Source organism: Acanthaster planci, linkage group LG04 (genome assembly GCF_054643075.1).
Source record: "Acanthaster planci isolate LZ-2023a linkage group LG04, COTS_SCS, whole genome shotgun sequence".
Classification (NCBI taxonomy): domain Eukaryota; kingdom Metazoa; phylum Echinodermata; class Asteroidea; order Valvatida; family Acanthasteridae; genus Acanthaster; species Acanthaster planci.
In genome coordinates, this window is record NC_141780.1 from 21,425,274 (window position 1) to 21,444,645 (window position 19,372).

At 41.5% G+C, this 19,372-nt stretch overlaps 1 protein-coding gene across 1 annotated transcript in view; it reads left to right on the forward strand.

Annotated features, from left to right (window-relative positions):
• Nucleotides 1–3,404: 3,404 nt before the first annotated feature.
• Nucleotides 3,405–19,372, forward strand: part of LOC110983030 (E3 ubiquitin-protein ligase PDZRN3-like) — a 169,201-nt gene continuing 153,233 nt past the window's right edge. Inside the window, exons 1-3 of the mRNA XM_022241894.2 lie at nucleotides 3,405–4,234; nucleotides 6,257–6,337; nucleotides 11,880–11,975. Coding sequence (XP_022097586.2) covers nucleotides 3,530–4,234; nucleotides 6,257–6,337; nucleotides 11,880–11,975 — 882 coding nt within the window. The 5' untranslated portion in view covers nucleotides 3,405–3,529. The remainder of the gene's footprint in view (nucleotides 4,235–6,256; nucleotides 6,338–11,879; nucleotides 11,976–19,372) is intronic.

Here is a 19,372-nt window from a genome sequence, read left to right on the forward strand (position 1 = left end):
TGAGACGGGTAGAAATGGAATAGCGCCCTCTGCTGTCAGCAAAATCACCCCGCTATTTCCGTAGACTACATGGTGAATTTCTCAACTCAATATTTCTTTCTCTTGGGGAACAGATTGCAAACAGCATGGGAAAATACTGATATGTTATAAAAAAGAAAGAAAGAAAAACACCTGTAAGATAACTTTATGGTGGCTACTTGTGTGAACATGCATGAAGTTTATTGTTCATAGGAGCAGTATTCTTTTGATGTCATGATATAAAACGGAATGTTTTAAATTGTATTTATTGAACATATTTCTAACAATTTAAATTAAGGGTATGGACAAAAATGAAACAATGATGCACAGAGTACCTACAATCACAATATTGATCATCGGTGGCATTCTATGGACGCGTAGTCGCTCAGCCTCCAAGATGCAAACCTCAGACGTTAAAAGTACCAGACTTGCACAAGTTAATTGGTTTATTTTTTGGGACGGTCTTTATTCTCGGCCTGCCAGCCATAATCCCCTTCCCCGTCTTCTAGACCACAACAAAGACCGTCCTGTTACCGGCAATTATCACATCAATAATTTATCTGGTCGAGCCAAAGGAGAGGACATGAGGGCAGGAAGAAACTAAACGGTTATGGAAAGATCATGAATGATTCAATGCTTCGGGCACGGACGTCATAACAACCAGCTTGGTATGAATGAGAGACGTCTGCCTTCTTCTTGGAGTTGTCTCCCCATTCGAGTATTATTCCTCATTAAACCATGATCACGCTATATAATGAACTCTGGGGACCACGAATTTATCAGAAAGGTAACAAAAGATACACCACTGGATTAGTTAAACGACAATTAAAGGGACTGACCCATCTCACTTTGTCCTAAAGATGGCAGCTTCGTTATTATTTATAATTTCCGGTAGGGACCTATACCAGTAATCCTGGCGAGAAACAATATCGTGCTTTGTCCATTTCACGGGTGATCTTTCAGGACCATTTCCACATCGATCATCAAACATGGCGGGACTGCGCGTTCATCTGATTGAAACAGCAAAATAAATGAGCCAAAACGGTGCACCAAATTGTCCACAGTGACAGATGAAAATTGCACCACAAACTTCATGCATTGTTGGTGCCGGATGAAGCCTACCCGTTCTCGACCATGTCAAGGCTGTACATTGCGGTCTGTGTGTTTGAAGTTCTGATGAAGAAGCACCACTTCCTGACGATAACGTGCACAACAATCCAATCGATCGTCAAACAGAAAACACTTTCAAAAGCTCTTACTTTCCATTTTAATTAAATAATATCTAATTTCATAAGCATTGTTGTTCAGTGCCACGTTAGGCTTATCTGATGGAGACAAACCGTAGCCTAATCGATGCACAGTCTGTTGAGTCCAGGGCATCCGTTTTTCAGCTGCTGTTTTCTTAATTAATACATAAAAACGTAAGTCCATGATGATGACACAGATACCACTCAAAGCAATATTATACAAGCAATAAAGGGTGTGTTCATTTGGAGAACTTTTCATAGCATTCTTTGTTTAAATAAAGGCTTAAAAAAGAAAGAAAAAGAAATTGCACCAAAAGGTGGTGAAACCATCGGTTTTATTCTTTTGGGCAAAGCAGTCCTGATATTGAATTGTTTGCTTCGGCAGTTGTGGACGAATGATGTGTTTGACGCCTGGTTGGTATATATCTTTTTTTTTATGTGTCGATAGCGCCAAAAAGGGGGGGGGGTTAAAATTTATTTGCTTAATTTATAATTATAGTTTTCGTTTTGCTAAAATTGTATACCTCGCTGAGTGGGTATAAAAGACCAGTAACCAAGTCACATTCTATAACTGCAACGAGAATCAAAACTCAATAAAACATGAATATTCATGATACGTCATTGCTGATAACTAGGCAATGTTTACCATGATTCGATTTTGTGTCGTACAGACTACAGTGGAGTAGGCTGTTGTGTTTCGTGCCCGAATGAACTAAACGCCCAGAGGTACAGAGGTAAAGGTTTTTGGAATAAGGAAATGTACTAATTTGGGTTGTAGACCACGAACCTTTCACATTGGCAGGTAAATTCCTTGATACAAACCCAGTTATAAAACGTGACGATCAAACTGGAAGGGGGATGAGTGAGCAAGAAGGAAATCTCAAATAAATGGTGTATTTATTTTGCTATTTTGGTAACTTCTTTGACCAACCGCTTTGTGATAACAACCCCACCGGGTTGTCCCCTACGCAAAGTATAAAGGAGATCCGAAGTATGTGACAGAAGTCTTTACTATCAGTAAAACACCCAGGTCAGTGCCCCGTCGGTGTTCTTAAACGCCAATGCTGTGTAAACAAACAAGATTAAAGCCACAATCCTAATTTTTGCAGAGGAGAATATAAAAGCAGAAGGAAAAACGCCGAAAGATTTCAGCATTGTATTCAGGAATTCTAAACCTCCAAGAACAGCACTTTTTCGGAGGTTGGCATGTTGTTTGTTTTCGGAGCCTCCTTTAGATGGGTCCTAGGTGCGCAATTAGAGATGGGGGATGGTGAGTAACGATGACATCAAAGGGGCCGCAAACTTAGCCAGTATGGACCAATCAGCGTCAAAGAACTTGTGGGTGACAGAGCGTGTGATGCGATAGTGGGTTTATACGGACGACGGCTGATATATGATTTGTTTACGATCAGAGGTTAATGCTAAAAGAACTTGTCCAGATTTGGCGTCCTGGTGGAGGATTTTAATTGTGGAAAGCCGCTTTGAAGGCATTATAGAGATGATACTTTTCTAGTGTCTTGGATGACTTTCTTTGTTATTTTAGTTACAATGGGTTACAATGAATGCAGAAAGGGTTTACTCGAGCCTATCCGTACAAAGCCCTTCAAGTTGCCCTTCAAATCTGCCTTAAAAATGGGCTGGAAAACAGAGTAACTTTACAATATTGAATGGTTTATTTGCCTAACCGGTGCCCACCAAACTTCCGGAAGGGTCAGCACAGGATTTCTAGTGGCTCTTTGGCCGCCGGGGGAAGTCAGAGTGTTTGATCACATAGCTTCTCCCTCTCATACCTAGCGAACACACAGGTCTCCAGTCGGGGGTACCCCCCGACGCACGGTACAATTCGACTATTATTAGCATACACGATACAATAATAATATATGCACATGTACCTGTAAAAATTAAGAGAAAAAAACAAGGTGTCGCGTACTGTAAAAAGATTTCCAATCTCATCGAAATCGTCTCCTTGGTGTTGGTAAGTAAATGATGGAAAATGACGATGCGTTTGTCTAAAATAAAATACATGTTGAAAAACAACACCGTGGGATAAAATGCAACAGCCGTCGAATCGCGACACGCAAGTGAACAAAAGAAAGCACCGCCCCATTCATTCAATGTGTATGTTGGTCAAGTCTTTTTTTTTCTTCCAACACAACACATGTGGTGGTGACGAGCTGACGATGTTGCTCGGTGCGATTAGTGCGTGAGACGGTAATTTCTTCGTGTTTTCTTGTGATCTTCAACACGGATTGCGAATTTCCAGGATGGGCTATGATTTGGAACGCTTTACCAAACCAGTGGACGAGGATTTCAAGTGCAGTATCTGTTTAGCGGTTCTGGAGAATCCGTTGGCCACGCCGTGCGGACACGTCTTCTGTGGCAACTGCGTGCTGCCCTGGGTGGTACAGCACGGGAGCTGCCCGCTCAAGTGCGACAAGTTCTCCACTAAGGAGCTCAACAGCGTCCTACCCCTCCGCAACCTCATCATGAAGTTGGAGATCCGCTGCGACAACCACACCCGAGGCTGCCAGGAGGTGGTCAAGATCCAAATGCTGCCTCAGCACCTGGAAGACTGCGACTTTGCCCCGGTGACTTGCACCAATAAAGGCTGTGAGGCCGTGGTCAGCATCAAGGACTTGGTCCAGCACCAGACGCAGCAGTGCGAGTACCGGGCCGTGGGCCGCTGCGAGCAGGGCTGCAACCTGGTGCTGCAGCACAACGCCGTCGCGGACCACTGCTGCCTGAAAGCCATGCAGGCTCACTGCGCAAACCTGCAAGCCAAAATCTCGAGCCAGGAACACGGTCTCAAGAAAACCACGGTGCGATTCGGCAAAAGGGAGAAATCTCTCTTAGCCCAGATCGCCTGCCTTCAGAACGAGATCCAAATGCAGGCTCTCCGTTATCAGAAAAAGTTGAATGAGTGTAAAGCAGAGGTGGAATACATGTCGGCAATGGCCGTGTATGATAGGGTGAGAACAGATCTCAGCTGATGTTTAAATAATTAATTCATCTATAACAACTTGAAAAAAATTTATTTAGAATTTTTAATAACATTCTGCGTTTTCTGTATATTTAAGATGTCCAGTTAATATTATGTATGTTCGTACTATCTTGTTTTTAACGTACTGTACAGTGATCCGTATCTGGCCAGTGCCACCACTGTTATTGAATGATTTAAAATTATGACCTAAAACAACTTTTCCCGGACAACTAAAGTTTTCCCTAGATAAGTGGGCTTGTCTTCAATGAAATTTCAAATTCAAAGGGGTGGAATTTGGTGGTGAGTTTAGAACAAGTAGCCAGAGTTCTTGTGGCCAGATAGAGAGTTTGTGTATATTATAGGTGGTTAGTCCCTTGCCTTTTCACTCCAGGAAAATGTTAAGTTGAGCTAACGGAAAGGTTGTCTGGCTTTCACCAAACTCACTATCCTATTCTTTGTTATGCTAGAATAGAACGTGACTGAAATGCAATTTTTGTTTAGAGCCTGACAGTAAATTGTGATTGATTGCACCTAGAATAAAGCTCTCAAAGTTACCTTCCCCCAAATTCGAAATCTGAGGTTAACTCCAGTCAGTCTGTCATAATCGCTCGGTCATTGAAAAAGCAAAATGGCTAGCCTTCGCATTCCATCTTCCTGTGCAAAGGTCTACATATTGGGGGACCGGTATCTCTTTGTAACGGCAAAAAAGGCTGTCTGGAGTGGTGGTCCACCACAATCCTGTGTATGAGTAACCCCACAGGACCTATCTTCTCCACAGGGTGCTGCCATTTGACAGCAACCCCCCCCTCTCCACAATTTGGCTAGCCACAGTAAAGTCTTCTGCCAGACACCCACTTGTTTGGTTCCCAAGGACTTCCGCTTGCCTGGACTAAGGGATGGAGACTGGGTTCCTCATCTAGCCTTCACTGGTGCCACTCTCCCTGTGTGCACACACAAACCAATGCCAACCGCATCACAGCTCGGATAATGAATGGCTTTTCAGATTGTCCAGAGGCTCCCCCTATATGTTGGTTGATCTTGTTTATATGCACGACAGATACAATGCCAATGTCCAGACTCGCACAGCAAACATTCAGCTTAAGAATCTCTGGGCCAGAGTGGCCAAAATTTTTGTTGTTATGCTAGGGGCTTTAGAAGTGCCGCCTGTCTTGTTAGCTGGTAAACAGGCTTTGTTTACAATGCAAACCATGCGATAATATTAAGGCAAACTTGTTTTTAAGAGATCATCTTTTTGTTGTGGACACCTTGACTTCACTGAATGGGATTTGAAATATTACTCTGACCCTCAAAAAAGTAAATATTTTGGATTGTATGACAGTCATCGTGGTGCTTCAGGAGTAAAGACTGAAAAAGATTTCATGGATTATGTGAAAAGGACAGATTTTTGGTAGACTGAGGTGAGATTCAAAAGTGCTGTGACCAGCAGTTGGTAGTCAGCCTCAACCTCCCACAATTAATTTCACGCTAAATAATTCGCACAAATATCAAAGGAACCCTGTGGTGCGACAAATTTGTTATCGGTTGACGTCTGGCATGCCTGGTGAGAAGTGAATGTGATGGGGTTGAAATCAAAGTCCCCACTCTTGTGAGGAATTCTTAGCAGGACAAATTTCAGCATCCAGAGAAGGGAGTTTCGAGTTATGATTTGGACGTGATCACTGAAATGTTGTTTTAAGAAGTGATATTCTTGAGCCGCAGTACTTTGGAAAAAAGCTTAGGGAAGAAATCGAATTGAGATTACCAAATGACTTTCCATGTTTTACCTTTAACTCAGTATTAAGAGCTGCTTTAAGAATATGAAAATGGAGCATAATTCATTAAATGTTGAATGGTAATTTCCAGCAACTAGGAACCATTTTTGGTCTCATACTTTAAGTAAACTGTTGTTGCTAGACTTGCTTGTAAATTGCAAATTTTAATTCTCTACCATTTCTTGGAGGACAGGAATTGCAAGTGTGACTTTCACCACTTTTGTTTTGTCTTTCAACAGCCTTGTGAGGAAGTGCCTCTTGCTCTGCAACTTGGTCGCGAAAATGGCAGCCTTGGATTCAATATAATTGGTGGCAATCGGGTAAGTTGTTTGGTCAGTGGTGCCTTATTGTTGAAGTTGTCCAATTTTGCTGAATTTTGTGAAAGAATATCATCTTGATGTATCATCGAAGTGGTCAAGGGTCAGTATTCAAAGTCATTTTTCAGTCGTTAAACTGAAAAAATCTTCTGTGGTAGTAGCAAACCCAGAGTTGTTTTATCGGTCACCATTGGTCAGAATTTGGGCACGTACAAGTTCACGGAAGGGTGGCGAATGATGACCATTCATGTGGGGCGTAGCATATTTACACACTGGCTTGAGCATTCACAAGTAATTTTCATCGAAATGTGCTCAGAATATGTGTTTGTGCACATCGAGTGCAGGGTTGAATGCAACACTGGCCTTTAATTAAGAGTCTAGAAGCTCTCCTCTTTCCTTTGTGACTGGGTGCTCTGTGCCATATTACTTGTACCACTCACAGCTGAGTAATATTACAATACTATTCAAGTGTGTAAATGATTGGGGTTTGTTGCAAATAGTCTAAGAACTGTGGAATAACCCAGGGTTGATTTAAGGTTGTTAGATGTTCTAACAGAGTCACTGCTCCGTTTTTCTAAATGAGTAAGTCTGGAAATAGCAAGGGCGATAAGGTCTGAATTGTTTTGTAAGACTTCAGGTAGAATGAGAGACTAACTGGTACATGTTCCATCATGTAAGATAAGCTGGTGCATGAGATTTTTGGTCTTGTGTGTACACACTTGTTACCGTAAGTCTTGAATACATGTCTTTCCGACGAATACATCTATTTATCCATATCCAAAGCATACTAAACTGATAGAGTTGGTTTTCTTCTATAGTGTCCCATGCTGACAGTGGTTCAGCCTAGTTGGCAAGTTTGTCTTTGTCCTGATTTATGAAAGATCAACATAAACAAATCATGTGATAAGTGACATCAAAACACCTGTGCTTGCATCAGGGGATGGTGTAACCACATTGTTGAAGGACTTAGCATGGGGTATTACATTAACAGTTCAGAGTCCCTTTTTAAATCATCTGCCGGTTCCTTGGGGTTAGAGCATAGAGACATTAACCCTTGATGCACTCATGGTCACATGTGTTTGTCAAGGGATAACCAAGAAAACATCGGCCAGAGTTGACCTTTTTGGGACTTGTGGAACTGTCGTTTTTAGAAAGTTACTTAATTTGTCATTGCAAATATGGAGAGCAGAATGCTCAACATCAAGAAATTGCGGTCATTTGGGGGGGGGTTGTCACTGGTTCGTGGTTACCTCATGTCTTGCTTCGCACCCTGTGTCAGCATTTTTTTCTTTCTGCCTTTGGTTTGAAGTAAAATTGAATTTGTAGCCAAACTTGCTTGACTAACTGGAATCCTCATTGTTTTACTTTAAACGACTTCATGAATAATCACTTTGTGGAAGATACATGTATATTGTACATTATATATGTAGATACTGCTTTCAGCACACCAGCCTTACCTAGGACTCAAGACTTGACTTTTTTTGTCTTTTACCTACTTGTGGGCCTGAATTATTTCTTGTTTGGTGCAGACGTGTAAACCCACTGCTCAACGATACTTCAGTCTAAGCAAAAGTTGTAAACAACCTCCCATCAGCTTAGTGTTGCAACAGTGATCTGCCTTTTGGTGGGTGTGGCATTTCAATAATCCTTTTAATGCAGTGGATTTCAAGGTGTTGTTTGATGGTGGAAGCATTGTACTCCAGTGCAGTTGTATTTCCTGTTTGTGTTGCCGGAGGTAGGAGGCACTCATGCTCAGTGTTTAGACTGCGGAAGTTTTGGCAAGGAAGCGTGATAGTCAAGACAGCGTCTCTTAATCTCTCCCACTGTGCCCTTAATGGCTAATCCTCCCCTCGAATGTCAAGCTTGGACATGATCCCTAGGCTAATGCATCCCTTAGGAGAGCGCCTCAGGCAAGCATTTGGTGACTGTGCTGCTTTGGACTAGTTTTTCCCTGGGAAGAGTAGAGTTGTCTTTGCCAAAGCAGGAAAACCAGCTGATTCAGTAAGCCGACCCCCTAGCTCAGCACTTATTCCCAAGGTTATTCCATGTTCCTAATTTTTAATGCATTTGCTGCTGATATTCACTGTTACATGTAAGTCTGGAGTTGCTGAGGAGGTGGTGGCAATCAAAGCACTTAGCACTTGATACATCTTCCTGACGAACCTCCTTCATTTTCAGTGCTATATAGGCCTGAGCAGTTCATCCCCAGTATCAGACATGTCACTGGTACCATTACAAAGCAGGCATGCTTATGGATAAGTTACTTTAGTGTGCTTTTGCTTTTTTCCCCTCAATTTCAAAACCTTTTGGTCAGAAAAAGTGACATTATAAAAAATGTGTTAATGTTACTTCTTGAAATATCAAATTTGAAGGAGTACTTGTATTTAAGTTCAAAAACGTAAGAAGTTATGAAGGAGGAGCATTATTTGTGGCACAGGTCATACCGGTAGCTGTTTTGTTGAGCAGGGGGTTCAATGACTGTTGGCTTGAATCACACCCCCCCCCAGTCTCCCGTACCTTATTGCAGTCCATCTTACAGAAAGAAATCGTGCCTTCAAGCGGAAGAGTGTAAACAACGTGGAAGCCTCTGCGAAGAACACAACAAGAATCGCCTCAATTAGACCAGGAGAGAAGTGTATACATGTAATTTCCTTGAGTTTGGGATGAGCATAGTTAGCGGACAATGGAACAGGCAGTCTAAGAGAATAAGTTTGGGCAGTTCCTGGTTTGTCTCTAGGGGGACAGGGGGATAGGAGTAGTGACTGTCCAGAGTAGTGACCTCATGGTCCAGTCAGGTGGCACATATTGGGTCTTTGTGGTTCCCTGTTCTCAAGGTAAATAACATGAGGGTGTTTACAGGGGTCAACAATCTTTGGCCAGCTCCTCCAACTTTTTTTTTCACTGAAGAAACTTGAAGAACTGTTATGTAGGACGCAAACTTTTGGATTCATGATGCTTTATTTGTGGAAAGGACTGTTAACTTCTAGAAACTGCTGTACAGGGTTGCTCAGTGGTCAGTTTAAATTAAAAATAATATAGAACAGCTGAATAAAATTATCAAACTGCTGAGAGATTAAAACGATATTTTGTGGAAAAATTGAATGGGCTTAGGATGAAGAAAGAATTCTCTCACTCTAGATATCAGTGACTATACCATGCCAAAATTAGGCCAGTTTTTAAGATCCTTTCTGGTTCAACTCAGTGTTGAACAGTACAGTTTTTGTGGAAACATCATTTTGAAAAACTTTATAGCAAGAGATTCAAACACATCTTATCTGTGTATGTTAACCAACAGTGATGTGCATTTATTATAGCATGTGTTGTTACGTTGGGGCGTTGGTGTACCGACTGTCTCCAGAAGTGACAAAATTTTCCTCCCAAGAAATTCACAAAGAATGTTTGCTATGGAGTTGACACGTGTAGCTCATAAGATAGCTGGCTGTGTGTATCCTGGCCTCTGGAGATTTATGGTGTCTGACAGATGTTCTGAAAATCCAAATAAATCGGATGTTTCTGACAAGCGTTCCATAACCCGATACGGTAGAGAGCTAGCAACCCAAATATGGAGAGGCAACATATATTGCAAGGGGGAGGGGGGCGTTGGGTGTTTGCATGGTCGATTGGTAAGTAACGATCTCTGCTTTGTTTGCCAACTGCGCATACCCCCCCCAGCCCGGCGAAATGAAATATTGAGTGCTGCAGCAACACATGATAGTCATCATTTGTGAGATTTTTTTGATGCACTCGGAATGTTCACCCAAGAGACCGTTTATCATGATCGAGATGTTGGGCAAGCTTATAAATCTTGATCCCGGCAAGTTCATGAGTACCAGAAACCAGTGGGACATTCTACAATGTGATTTGATTTCAGTAAGCAGTGATGATGTGACCAGGGCAGTGTCTGATGTTGACTCGGGTAGATTTCTGTAAAATAGATGTGCCAATTTTTACCTCCGGAATATGCGTTTTGTAACGAACACCATAGAATTATAGTGCAAGGTTTACATGTATATTTAAACAAGACAGTGAAACCAAATTGTTCTTACATGTAAAATGATTTTTAATAAATGCCTTGCAAAATTAATGTCTGAATTTTCAGTATTTCTATTCCTCAAAACACTGACAGCATTACAGACAGACAGACAGCTCGACAGGAACACTTACATTTCAATTAGTAATATGTTACCCATGACACTGACCCAAATGTCTTCAAACAGAATATCATGTACACAAACCTGTCAACATGACAACGCTGGTCACATTAAACGATCGAGACAGAAATAGCTCAGCCATTATTGTACATTCCTAGCCTGGGGCTCCTTGATATTATTAGATTGCAGAAAGCCAGACCAGATGGGGCTTATCAGGGGGCTCCTATCAAAATTGGCAGAAATACTGGGCCTGGGAAGGAACCTACATGTAGTTCTTTGGAAGGATATTTTGCTTAGCTTTCCTTAGTCGTGTTGATTTAAAAAAAATAATCCTGCTGATGATGGTTGCCATCAGTTAAATTAATGGGTGATGGGGCAGGGACGGGTGATGAAAAAGGGAGGGATTTTGGAATTGCTTAATAAGCCAGGTCTTTTTTGGGTGGCGGGGTCAAAAAGCCATTGGGAAAAAAACAAGATTTTGAGGAATTAGGAATTTAGTTTATCTGATTTGAGAATGAAGCGAATATAAAATACAGTAGCCTATTTAATGAATACATGTTCTGATTTGTTTGCACAGGTTGCAGACGGGGCACCACAGTAGCCTAATGTAATTTATACATTTGTGTCTTTATTGCAGTTTGTTTACTCAGGTTACAGATAAGTACATACTTGGTTGTATCCCAATGTTCGTCTAATTATGTTCTTATAATTTAATATGTAGTGCTTGCAGTATGTTGTGAAGAACACGCTACTCCAAAAATTGGGCTTAGTTCAAAATAAGAGATGTTATCATTACAGGTGTGAAAACATTAGTGGGTGGTTAGAATGTGCTTAAGAATAAAAGAGACATAACAGATCTTTTTTTCACCCTACAGCTATGGTATGAAACCTTAGTTACACCTCGTTATGTAGTAGTTTGATTGATCTGGGACTGACAGGGCGTAATAAGATTGGTCTGTGGAAGTTCAGAGCAGACTTGATTCATAAATGCAGTTTGGGGAAGGGGGGAAAACTGGGACATTCCTCCCCCCCAAAAAAAAGTGACTTAAGAAGTGTTTGTGTTTTCTGAAAAATAATGAGGGAGACTTCACGGACTATTTACCTCTTCTCCTTCCTAAAGCATTGAAAAAGCCTCCAAATCTAGCCTCACGACTTAGATTTAGAAGGTCCAAAAAATCACCCCCCCCCTCCAGAAAAAACACAATGGAAAGTTAACCTCTGGATCCACCCTTGTGCAAGTTGAGGTAGCTAAATGGATGGAGGCATCTTCAATTTCTCAAGTAACTTCACCGGAGTGCCCAAGATCCATTGGGTCTTCATATGAAGCCTCAGGTTGGATGAAACACATTCTTTGTATACTCCACTGAATTGTGATTCTTTCCTTCGCTTTGAAGGTTGACGGAATTTCAGAGGGTATCATTGTGTCAAGGGTCATCGAGCATGGACCGGCGGACAAGTCAGAACTGAGGTTGCATGATCGCATCACAAAGGTAAACACGTCTTTTTTTCTGCCTAATGCAGATGCTTTTTCTTGGGAGCTTAAAAACTTCAGCTCAAGACGTTTCCTTTCACACAATTTACACTACTTGAACAGTAGTTTTAACATCGATATCTGTCCGTTTATTTCAAAGGAACTGTTACCCGTATGAGTATGTACCTATTCATGGCAAAGAAGAAAAGACTTTGTTTTGCGATTCTTGCCCAATAATAACAAATTCTGCCAACATGAAATTCATAAATCGATGCAAACAGCTTGCAAAAAATAAACAGTGAATCCGATTCTTCATGCTGTTTTTCAGTGCAAACATAAGAGTCAGTTTTCCTTAGCCAGGTTCTGATCCATCGTTCTGCATTTCTACTGATTAAAAACTTCCATTCATAGAATAAATGATCCAATATCACGCTCGGGCACTGGCTGTTTGTTGATGGGTGGGTGCCCTGTGCGTTCGCCTTGCCCAGGTCTAATGCAAGATCAAATGCACTGGCCGGCTTCAAGATAAGGACTGGCATGCACCAGTGGTAAGTGCCGGGTGGTGATATACGAGACTTGCCAATGATCCCCGGCGCTAATTGAAGATCTGCATGACAGAAGCACGCTTCCCACACACACAAATCCACCATGGTGAATAGAAATTAGAAAATCTCAAATTGTTTGCAAACAGTCATAATAGATGGAGGGGGCAGTGTGGTTGAATTGGGGAGTCGTGGTTTGGATCTGACTCGCCTTTGAAGATTGCCGCTGTGCTTGCACCAGAAATCAAATTAGGAGGCTCTTTATACTGAGTCTGTGGGGAATTTGAGTTTTAACATACCTAGTAGAAGAACCTCTGCATAAAAGAAGCATTTAGAGTTAGCTTTTGGTTTATTGTGAGCTTAAACTTCCTGATTTCATCGCTTTGTGGGATAGGATTGCATTGCCCTCTTTAATAATTTGGAAAAGTCCTCCACTCGAGGGAGACACGAGGGCTTACCTAGGAACCGGTGTGTAGCAGTAACATATGTACAGCACTACTATGCTAATGTGTGGCGACAAAAATGGTTGCAGCGAAAATCCTCGGTGTCGCATTCACGTCACACCCTCAGTGCAGCACCTTCTCAAAAAGGAGGGAAGACCTACCCCAAGGGTCACCCCCGTTGTCTTTTGTTCGGCCGTTGAAATTCAATACTCTGGTGCTGCTAATCTGCGGCTCGAGAAAAAAATTGCAAACAGAGCCGTTTTTTTTTTAAGTGTGTTCGCCATACAACCTTTGTGGATTCTGCTGTATTCAATTCTGTGTTTTCATGCTCTCTGCTCTATTGCAATCTGTGTTTTTCATTGCACTTTTGAGATTTCCCTTCAAATGAGGTGGTTGAGGGAAGGATATTTATTTCGACATTAGTCACCCGGATGTGAGAGATTGCAAGCCTGTTCAGCGAAGTCTTAATTTTGTTTTTGAATTGTGAAATTACTTTGCTTCAGATTTGACAAGTCTGTTGGTCTATTTTGTGAATTTCTCCCTTAGATATTTTTGTAGTACTTAATGCTTGTGTTAAGTTTAATACACTGGAGGTCTTCAAAGTTTTACGTGAACATTTTTAGGGGTCTGAAATGAAGAACAATAACTATTTCCTACAAAATTTTGTTTTGTATTGAAAAAAAATTGTACATGGCATGCATGTTGTTTTCATTCTATCTCTCAGTGCCAATAGTTACAATGTACATGTAGTGACTGCCAAATAACTGTATGTGTTTAACGATAAATTGAGGTACATGTACATATTGGGGATTGATGTTAGGAAGAGAAAGTGATTTTAACATGAAGTTAGACCAGTTTTGTCATCGTACTTAAATACCTCTCTTTCACTCTCTGCATGAAGAATTTCTTTCGCTCCTGAAGACGTCGACAACGGTGCCATTGCCCTTTGCTAAGTGGCAGAACAGTATAATTGGATTGCTTACGCTGGAAAGCACAAAGAAGAGGAAGGGAAGATTCCTTCTTCGAGGGGGGGACACGAGCTTACAAGCTTTAGACTGTCAGAGTATGTGCAATTGTGGCATCCACATAGAGTTGTACAGCATGAAGGGGCATTAAGAACGTGGGCAATTCTAGTTATGACTATGTGTTCAGGGAAACTGTTGGAGTTAACACCGGTGCAGTCCCCCCCCATTGTCCAACAGGGAGTTGTTGTGCTGGCGGATTGTGTTGAGGGTAAAAAACAACCTTTAGTCCAGTTTGTTGGCTCTGTAATTCCATCCGCAGTGAGCAAGGTGAAACTGGCACTTAGGGAGAGGTTGTGTAGGTGATGTTCCCCCCATGGCAGAAATCTCCCCTGTACAAACAAGACCGCGGCTGTGCTTTGAATTGTCTAAGTTCTCCCCCCCCTCTTCCTCTACCAACCTGCAAGGATCAACAACGCACCCCGACATCTATTTTCTGCTATTTTTGAGTCTGATCTTGGCGGGCTGAGCGAGAAGTTTGGCGTTTAAGCCTTATGCGGCACCATCAGAGGATTTGGAAAGCTATCGCCCTTGTGGGTCCTCTCTGTCACCTCCGTGTCAAGTGCTTGTTCTCCTTTCTTTTGAGGGCAGCTTGCTGCGGCCTTTGCCGACAGCAACTGGCAATTGTTTATACAGGACCCCTTGGCAAATTGACCCCCATTGCCATTGGGGCCCTTTTTGGATCCTCCTCACCCCTTTCAGGGCAGGCACTTGTTTTGCAGTTTGTCCTGGCTGGCTGTTGATTAATGTGCTCATCATGGGCACTGGTGAAAATGGACAGGGGGCCATTTATCCTGCCCTCTTTCATCTTGTTGAAGATGTGAAAGCTGCAGATGGAAGACCTTTTAGACTTGTGCATACACTCCCCATCTGGGTAGTTATGAGAGCCAACTTAGGTGCAAATTGCATCATCTTTCCTACACTTTGAACTGTTCGTCATTAGGCTACCTCTTGGATTCCAAACTGTATGGAAATTGTCCACCACTCTTTGCGGAAGCAGAAATAATGGAATGGTGGAGAGAAATCTCAAGAAATGTTTTGGTGTTTTTGTTTATAAAGTAGGCGTTCTGTTACTGTTTATAAGATACATGTACATGTAACTTTTGTACTGGTACCACAGGCCAATGTCACAACTACAAGTAAAACGGTCTTCAAAAAGTTGTACAAACTGTAACAGAGTTCCTCTAGCATTAAGTGTAATTTATCTTTGCCCCACCGAGGGAAATTCTGCCTTTGGATGATGTGTATTGTACTTGTTCTTTGCTGCACTGAAGTTTACGTCTTGAGTCTTCATGAAAGGGGAGAGAAATTTTGTTAACAGAAAATTGTGTGCTGAGCACTGTAATCTTGCCACTATAATCCTGCTTGGTCTGTGGGAATCCGGTATGTCAAAAGACATTTGGAGGTGGCTTTGTCCAAAGTGTTCGTGGTGTCTTGTTCTCAAAAGCTTGTCCTATCACATACTTAGTCCAGCCAGTGTTGGTCATTGGTCATCAACAGGCATACCGGAGCCTGCTGTATTCACACCAGCATCAACTCCTTTTGTGTTTTTGGGTGCCATGTTGGCCGTTGGTTGAACCATGGTTGAACCATGAGTCCAGGGGTTGAAATCACAACGCAGACCAGCTGAGCAATGTTAATTAACTCACAATGGCATTTCCTGTTCATTCAAAGGTGGGGGAGGGGCTGTGGCACCCTAGGAGTACATGTCATGCTCCAGTTGGCATTGAGTTTATGCTGTAAATCCTCAAGTGTGATTCGCCATATCCCATTGTAGCATGTGTTGTTAACTTTCCGTTCCACAACAATCAGTGAATTTCTCTGAGTTCACTTCAGGGATGAAAGACTTGAAATGCGAAATTTTCAGTGTTCTGACCGCAAGACTTCTGCTTTCATGAATGGCATGTACAGTTTACTGTATTTCCTATGCGGGCAAGAGTTTTGAATGGAAATGCTACATCTTTGCTCGACATACATGTATTTGTTACGAGCAAGACCCCATTCTTCAGCACTTCTGTTTTTTCGTTTATTTCTGTCTGAGGTGCAGATTGTAAGCAGTGATTAAAGAGCACCTCTAAGGAAAACATGTCCTCTCTGATTTTATTAGTTCAAATAAAGATGGAAGCATCCAATCAAACTCAGTGTCACTTGTCTGCGGAGCTCAATTATAACAATGCAGGTAGCTATTGTTTGGCCTGCACTAAGAACGCAGGGTAAGGGTTACCCTCGTTTTCTGTTTTCTCCGAATGAGGCAATCTACTCTCAGACTTCGCATCTTAGTGTGAGCAGAAAAAACCCTTTTTAGCCTGTTATATTTGAGCTCTGAAGACAAATGATGCTGCATTCGATTTGGATGCTTCCATATTTATTTAAACAGATGAAATCCGAGAAAACATGTTTTACTCAGAGGTGCTCTTTAACATCAAGCTCAATCTCTGTACTTCCCTTGCAAGATCTCTCAAGAGAAGTTGGGTTTCTGGTGCAATGTTGACTGCAGAGAAGTGCACTGGTGCCCCTTGTGGTGAAGAGGCTTATTTTCATCTTTGTTGTTGTTGCATTGTTGTTTTCTTAATATTAATGCACTTTTGAGAGAATAGTCATATAACTACAGTGTACATGTACATGGACCTCTTTCACCAGGTCTCAGAATGGCATGTAGAAATTTTTTCTGATTAAATTTCAGGTATGTGTGATCATTGTTCATTGTGATTAAACAAGTGATCTGTTGATGGAACAAAGAGTCAGGGAACTTATTGACTTTTCCTTCACTTAATGGTTTGCGTAGTCTCTGCCTACATGGGAAGAAGTGCGGTAGCCTGCTAGAGAAAGAACTGTTTTTCCTATCCTAGAATGTAATCACACTCCTTGACACCTGTGAAAATACGTTCCTACCCCAAGTCCCAACATCTTTCCGCCATCTCTTGTTTGAACACAACACTTTCCTCAAAAGTATGTATACCATACCCTGGCTCTTGGCGGTCCCTTTGTGGAAGTATTTGTTTAGTTGGCGGAACCTTCTAGAAGATTTGGGTAATCCTACCTGAATAGACCAAAAATCCCTTTTACACTTGACCAGACTTGAAAGTCAAAAGAAAGGAGTGTAAAATATTGCCCTCTGGTGTGCATACATGTCGGACCAAAAATCAATTCCCTCCCCCTTTCTGTAGGGGTACAGAAATGATAAATTCTGTTGCGGCATGGTTTAGCCCGGAGTGGCATTTAAATGTAGCAATTTTTCAAGAGCTGTGTGCTACAGTCTGGCTAGATGCAGGCCTTATTGAAATTCTGTGGCCTAGTCACCTTGTTACCATCATGGGACTATAAATTACAAGATTGTTTGTACAAAATGTATGTAATTTACTTTAATGGATTCATTTTGAATTTACTGAAGAAAGCAGAAGAAAGTGCATGTCTTACAGGCTGGTACGGGTACTCATTCGTCTGGCCCCAGACTCAACACTCTGTAACTATTAGCAGTATGCATTATTGCTAATCAAATCTTTCCATCACGCAGCTATCAGTTTACTGGCTTTATCAGTCAGAAAATACCCAAAATTAGAATAAAATGAGCTACATGCATATGTACAATCATAATTTAACTGCAGTTTAAGTTATGCCTTAAATGTTATGATTTGTACTTTTGTTATTTTCTTTAAATTAAAAACTGTATAAATGTGTAATGTTTGAACTCTTGCCTTTGTCACACAAAACGTATGAGTATTCAAATACAAGAATGTAGTTCCTGACTTTGTAAAATGGTAATGTTTTGTTGCAAGTAATCAGTTAAAGATTGACCAGCAATGGCATCCTAATTTTATTTATTAGCAGTGAATGACATATGTTTCTATGGCATTGCTGTTGGTGCTCGAAGTTCAGTGCACTGTGTTTTAGCTCGCTAAAGGAAACTTTTTTAATTTGGACTAGATCAGTGCAAGTACAGAAAAAACCATTGACTTTATATCAGGTTGTGGATTGCAGACTGGGGCTTTGCAGTGTGGATATTAATCGACCAATCATATGATAAATGGCCACTCCGCAGGCGGACGCGACAATGGAATGACTGCTTACCAAGAGGCATTTATCAAAACCGGCAGATAAAAACTCAAAGTTAACTCCTCGAAAATGGGGTAATTTGTTCCCATTTTTGGGGAGTGTATTGCTGCATCATTAGGTATATCCATGGTCTGTAGATTGGGGGAATCAGGAAGGCCATCCGGGCAAAGTCAAACCCTGAAGTACCACCGAGAAAAAAATGAAGTGGCTTGATTGCAGTTGGTGAGAAAAGAGCCAAGTCAGCTGCTGAGGTGTATAGCACATCAGTGATGGGTAGGGCCTGGGGTAATAATTATTGGAACTGAGATGTTGGAGGACTTCCAGTACTTCCACTTTTAAATGTTCAGAGTGTATTCTTTTCTTAATGGTACATTTTAGCTTCACCAATGTGCACTTACCAAGACCATGTAAAGCCTATTCTCTGTTGCGATGTGTGAAATTGTGTTGGATTGAGCACATCTCCTACATTGGAAAATAATAATGTAATTTTGTAGGTCTTAAAGGTTGGCTACTTGTGGAACATGTGTCATTGGCTATTCATGAGATTTTGGGTGGAGTCATAGCTTAGTAACAGAGCAGGGTGTCCATGTACATGTATGATCATTCGAAGTTCTCAATTAGTTGTGCCTATGTTTTTTTATTCCAAGAATCGTACAATTCAGGTTCAAATAATGAAAAGAGAAATGATAAGAAACCCAACTTCCCTCTGTTTTCATGTACATCACCACAGATTTTGCAAACAGCAAAAGAATCATTAACAAAACAGTGGAGGTTGAATGATGATTGCAGTCATGTCCCTTACGTTTGACATCGAACAAAGCAAGGAAGGTTGCCTGCAAAACTCAATATCCTGATTGGCTCATCAGTTGTAATTACGACAATGTTGACCCTGTTCATCATGTTGTATTTTGCCTGATCTACTGAATCCAACAATGTGAGACCTGCTCACTATATTAAGTGATACACGCCACCTATTCCCCGTCAGATGCAACCCTGCCATCTCCCTCCTCCTCTCCCGTCACTTGCTAGCAGTTCCTGGCAGCCTGCCAGTCTGCATATTTGCGCGATCTTATGTTACAAGGCATTTGGCCTGGCTTTTCACAGAGGTGTTTTGAGGTGCTAGGCCTTCAGGTGGGACTAGCACCTGCCCAGAAAGAAAGAAAGAAAGAGTGTTAAGAGACGAAGTAAATGTCGCATATGTTCATCTTTTGCTTAAATGTAATAAGGCGTGCCATTTAGGCCCTATTTATAAAACAAAATAAAACAAAATGTTGTAATAATTCATGCCCTGTGCAAATATTGTTCTATTACCCCTGACGTACATGTACCTGGATCTCTTGAAATGTACACGTTCAT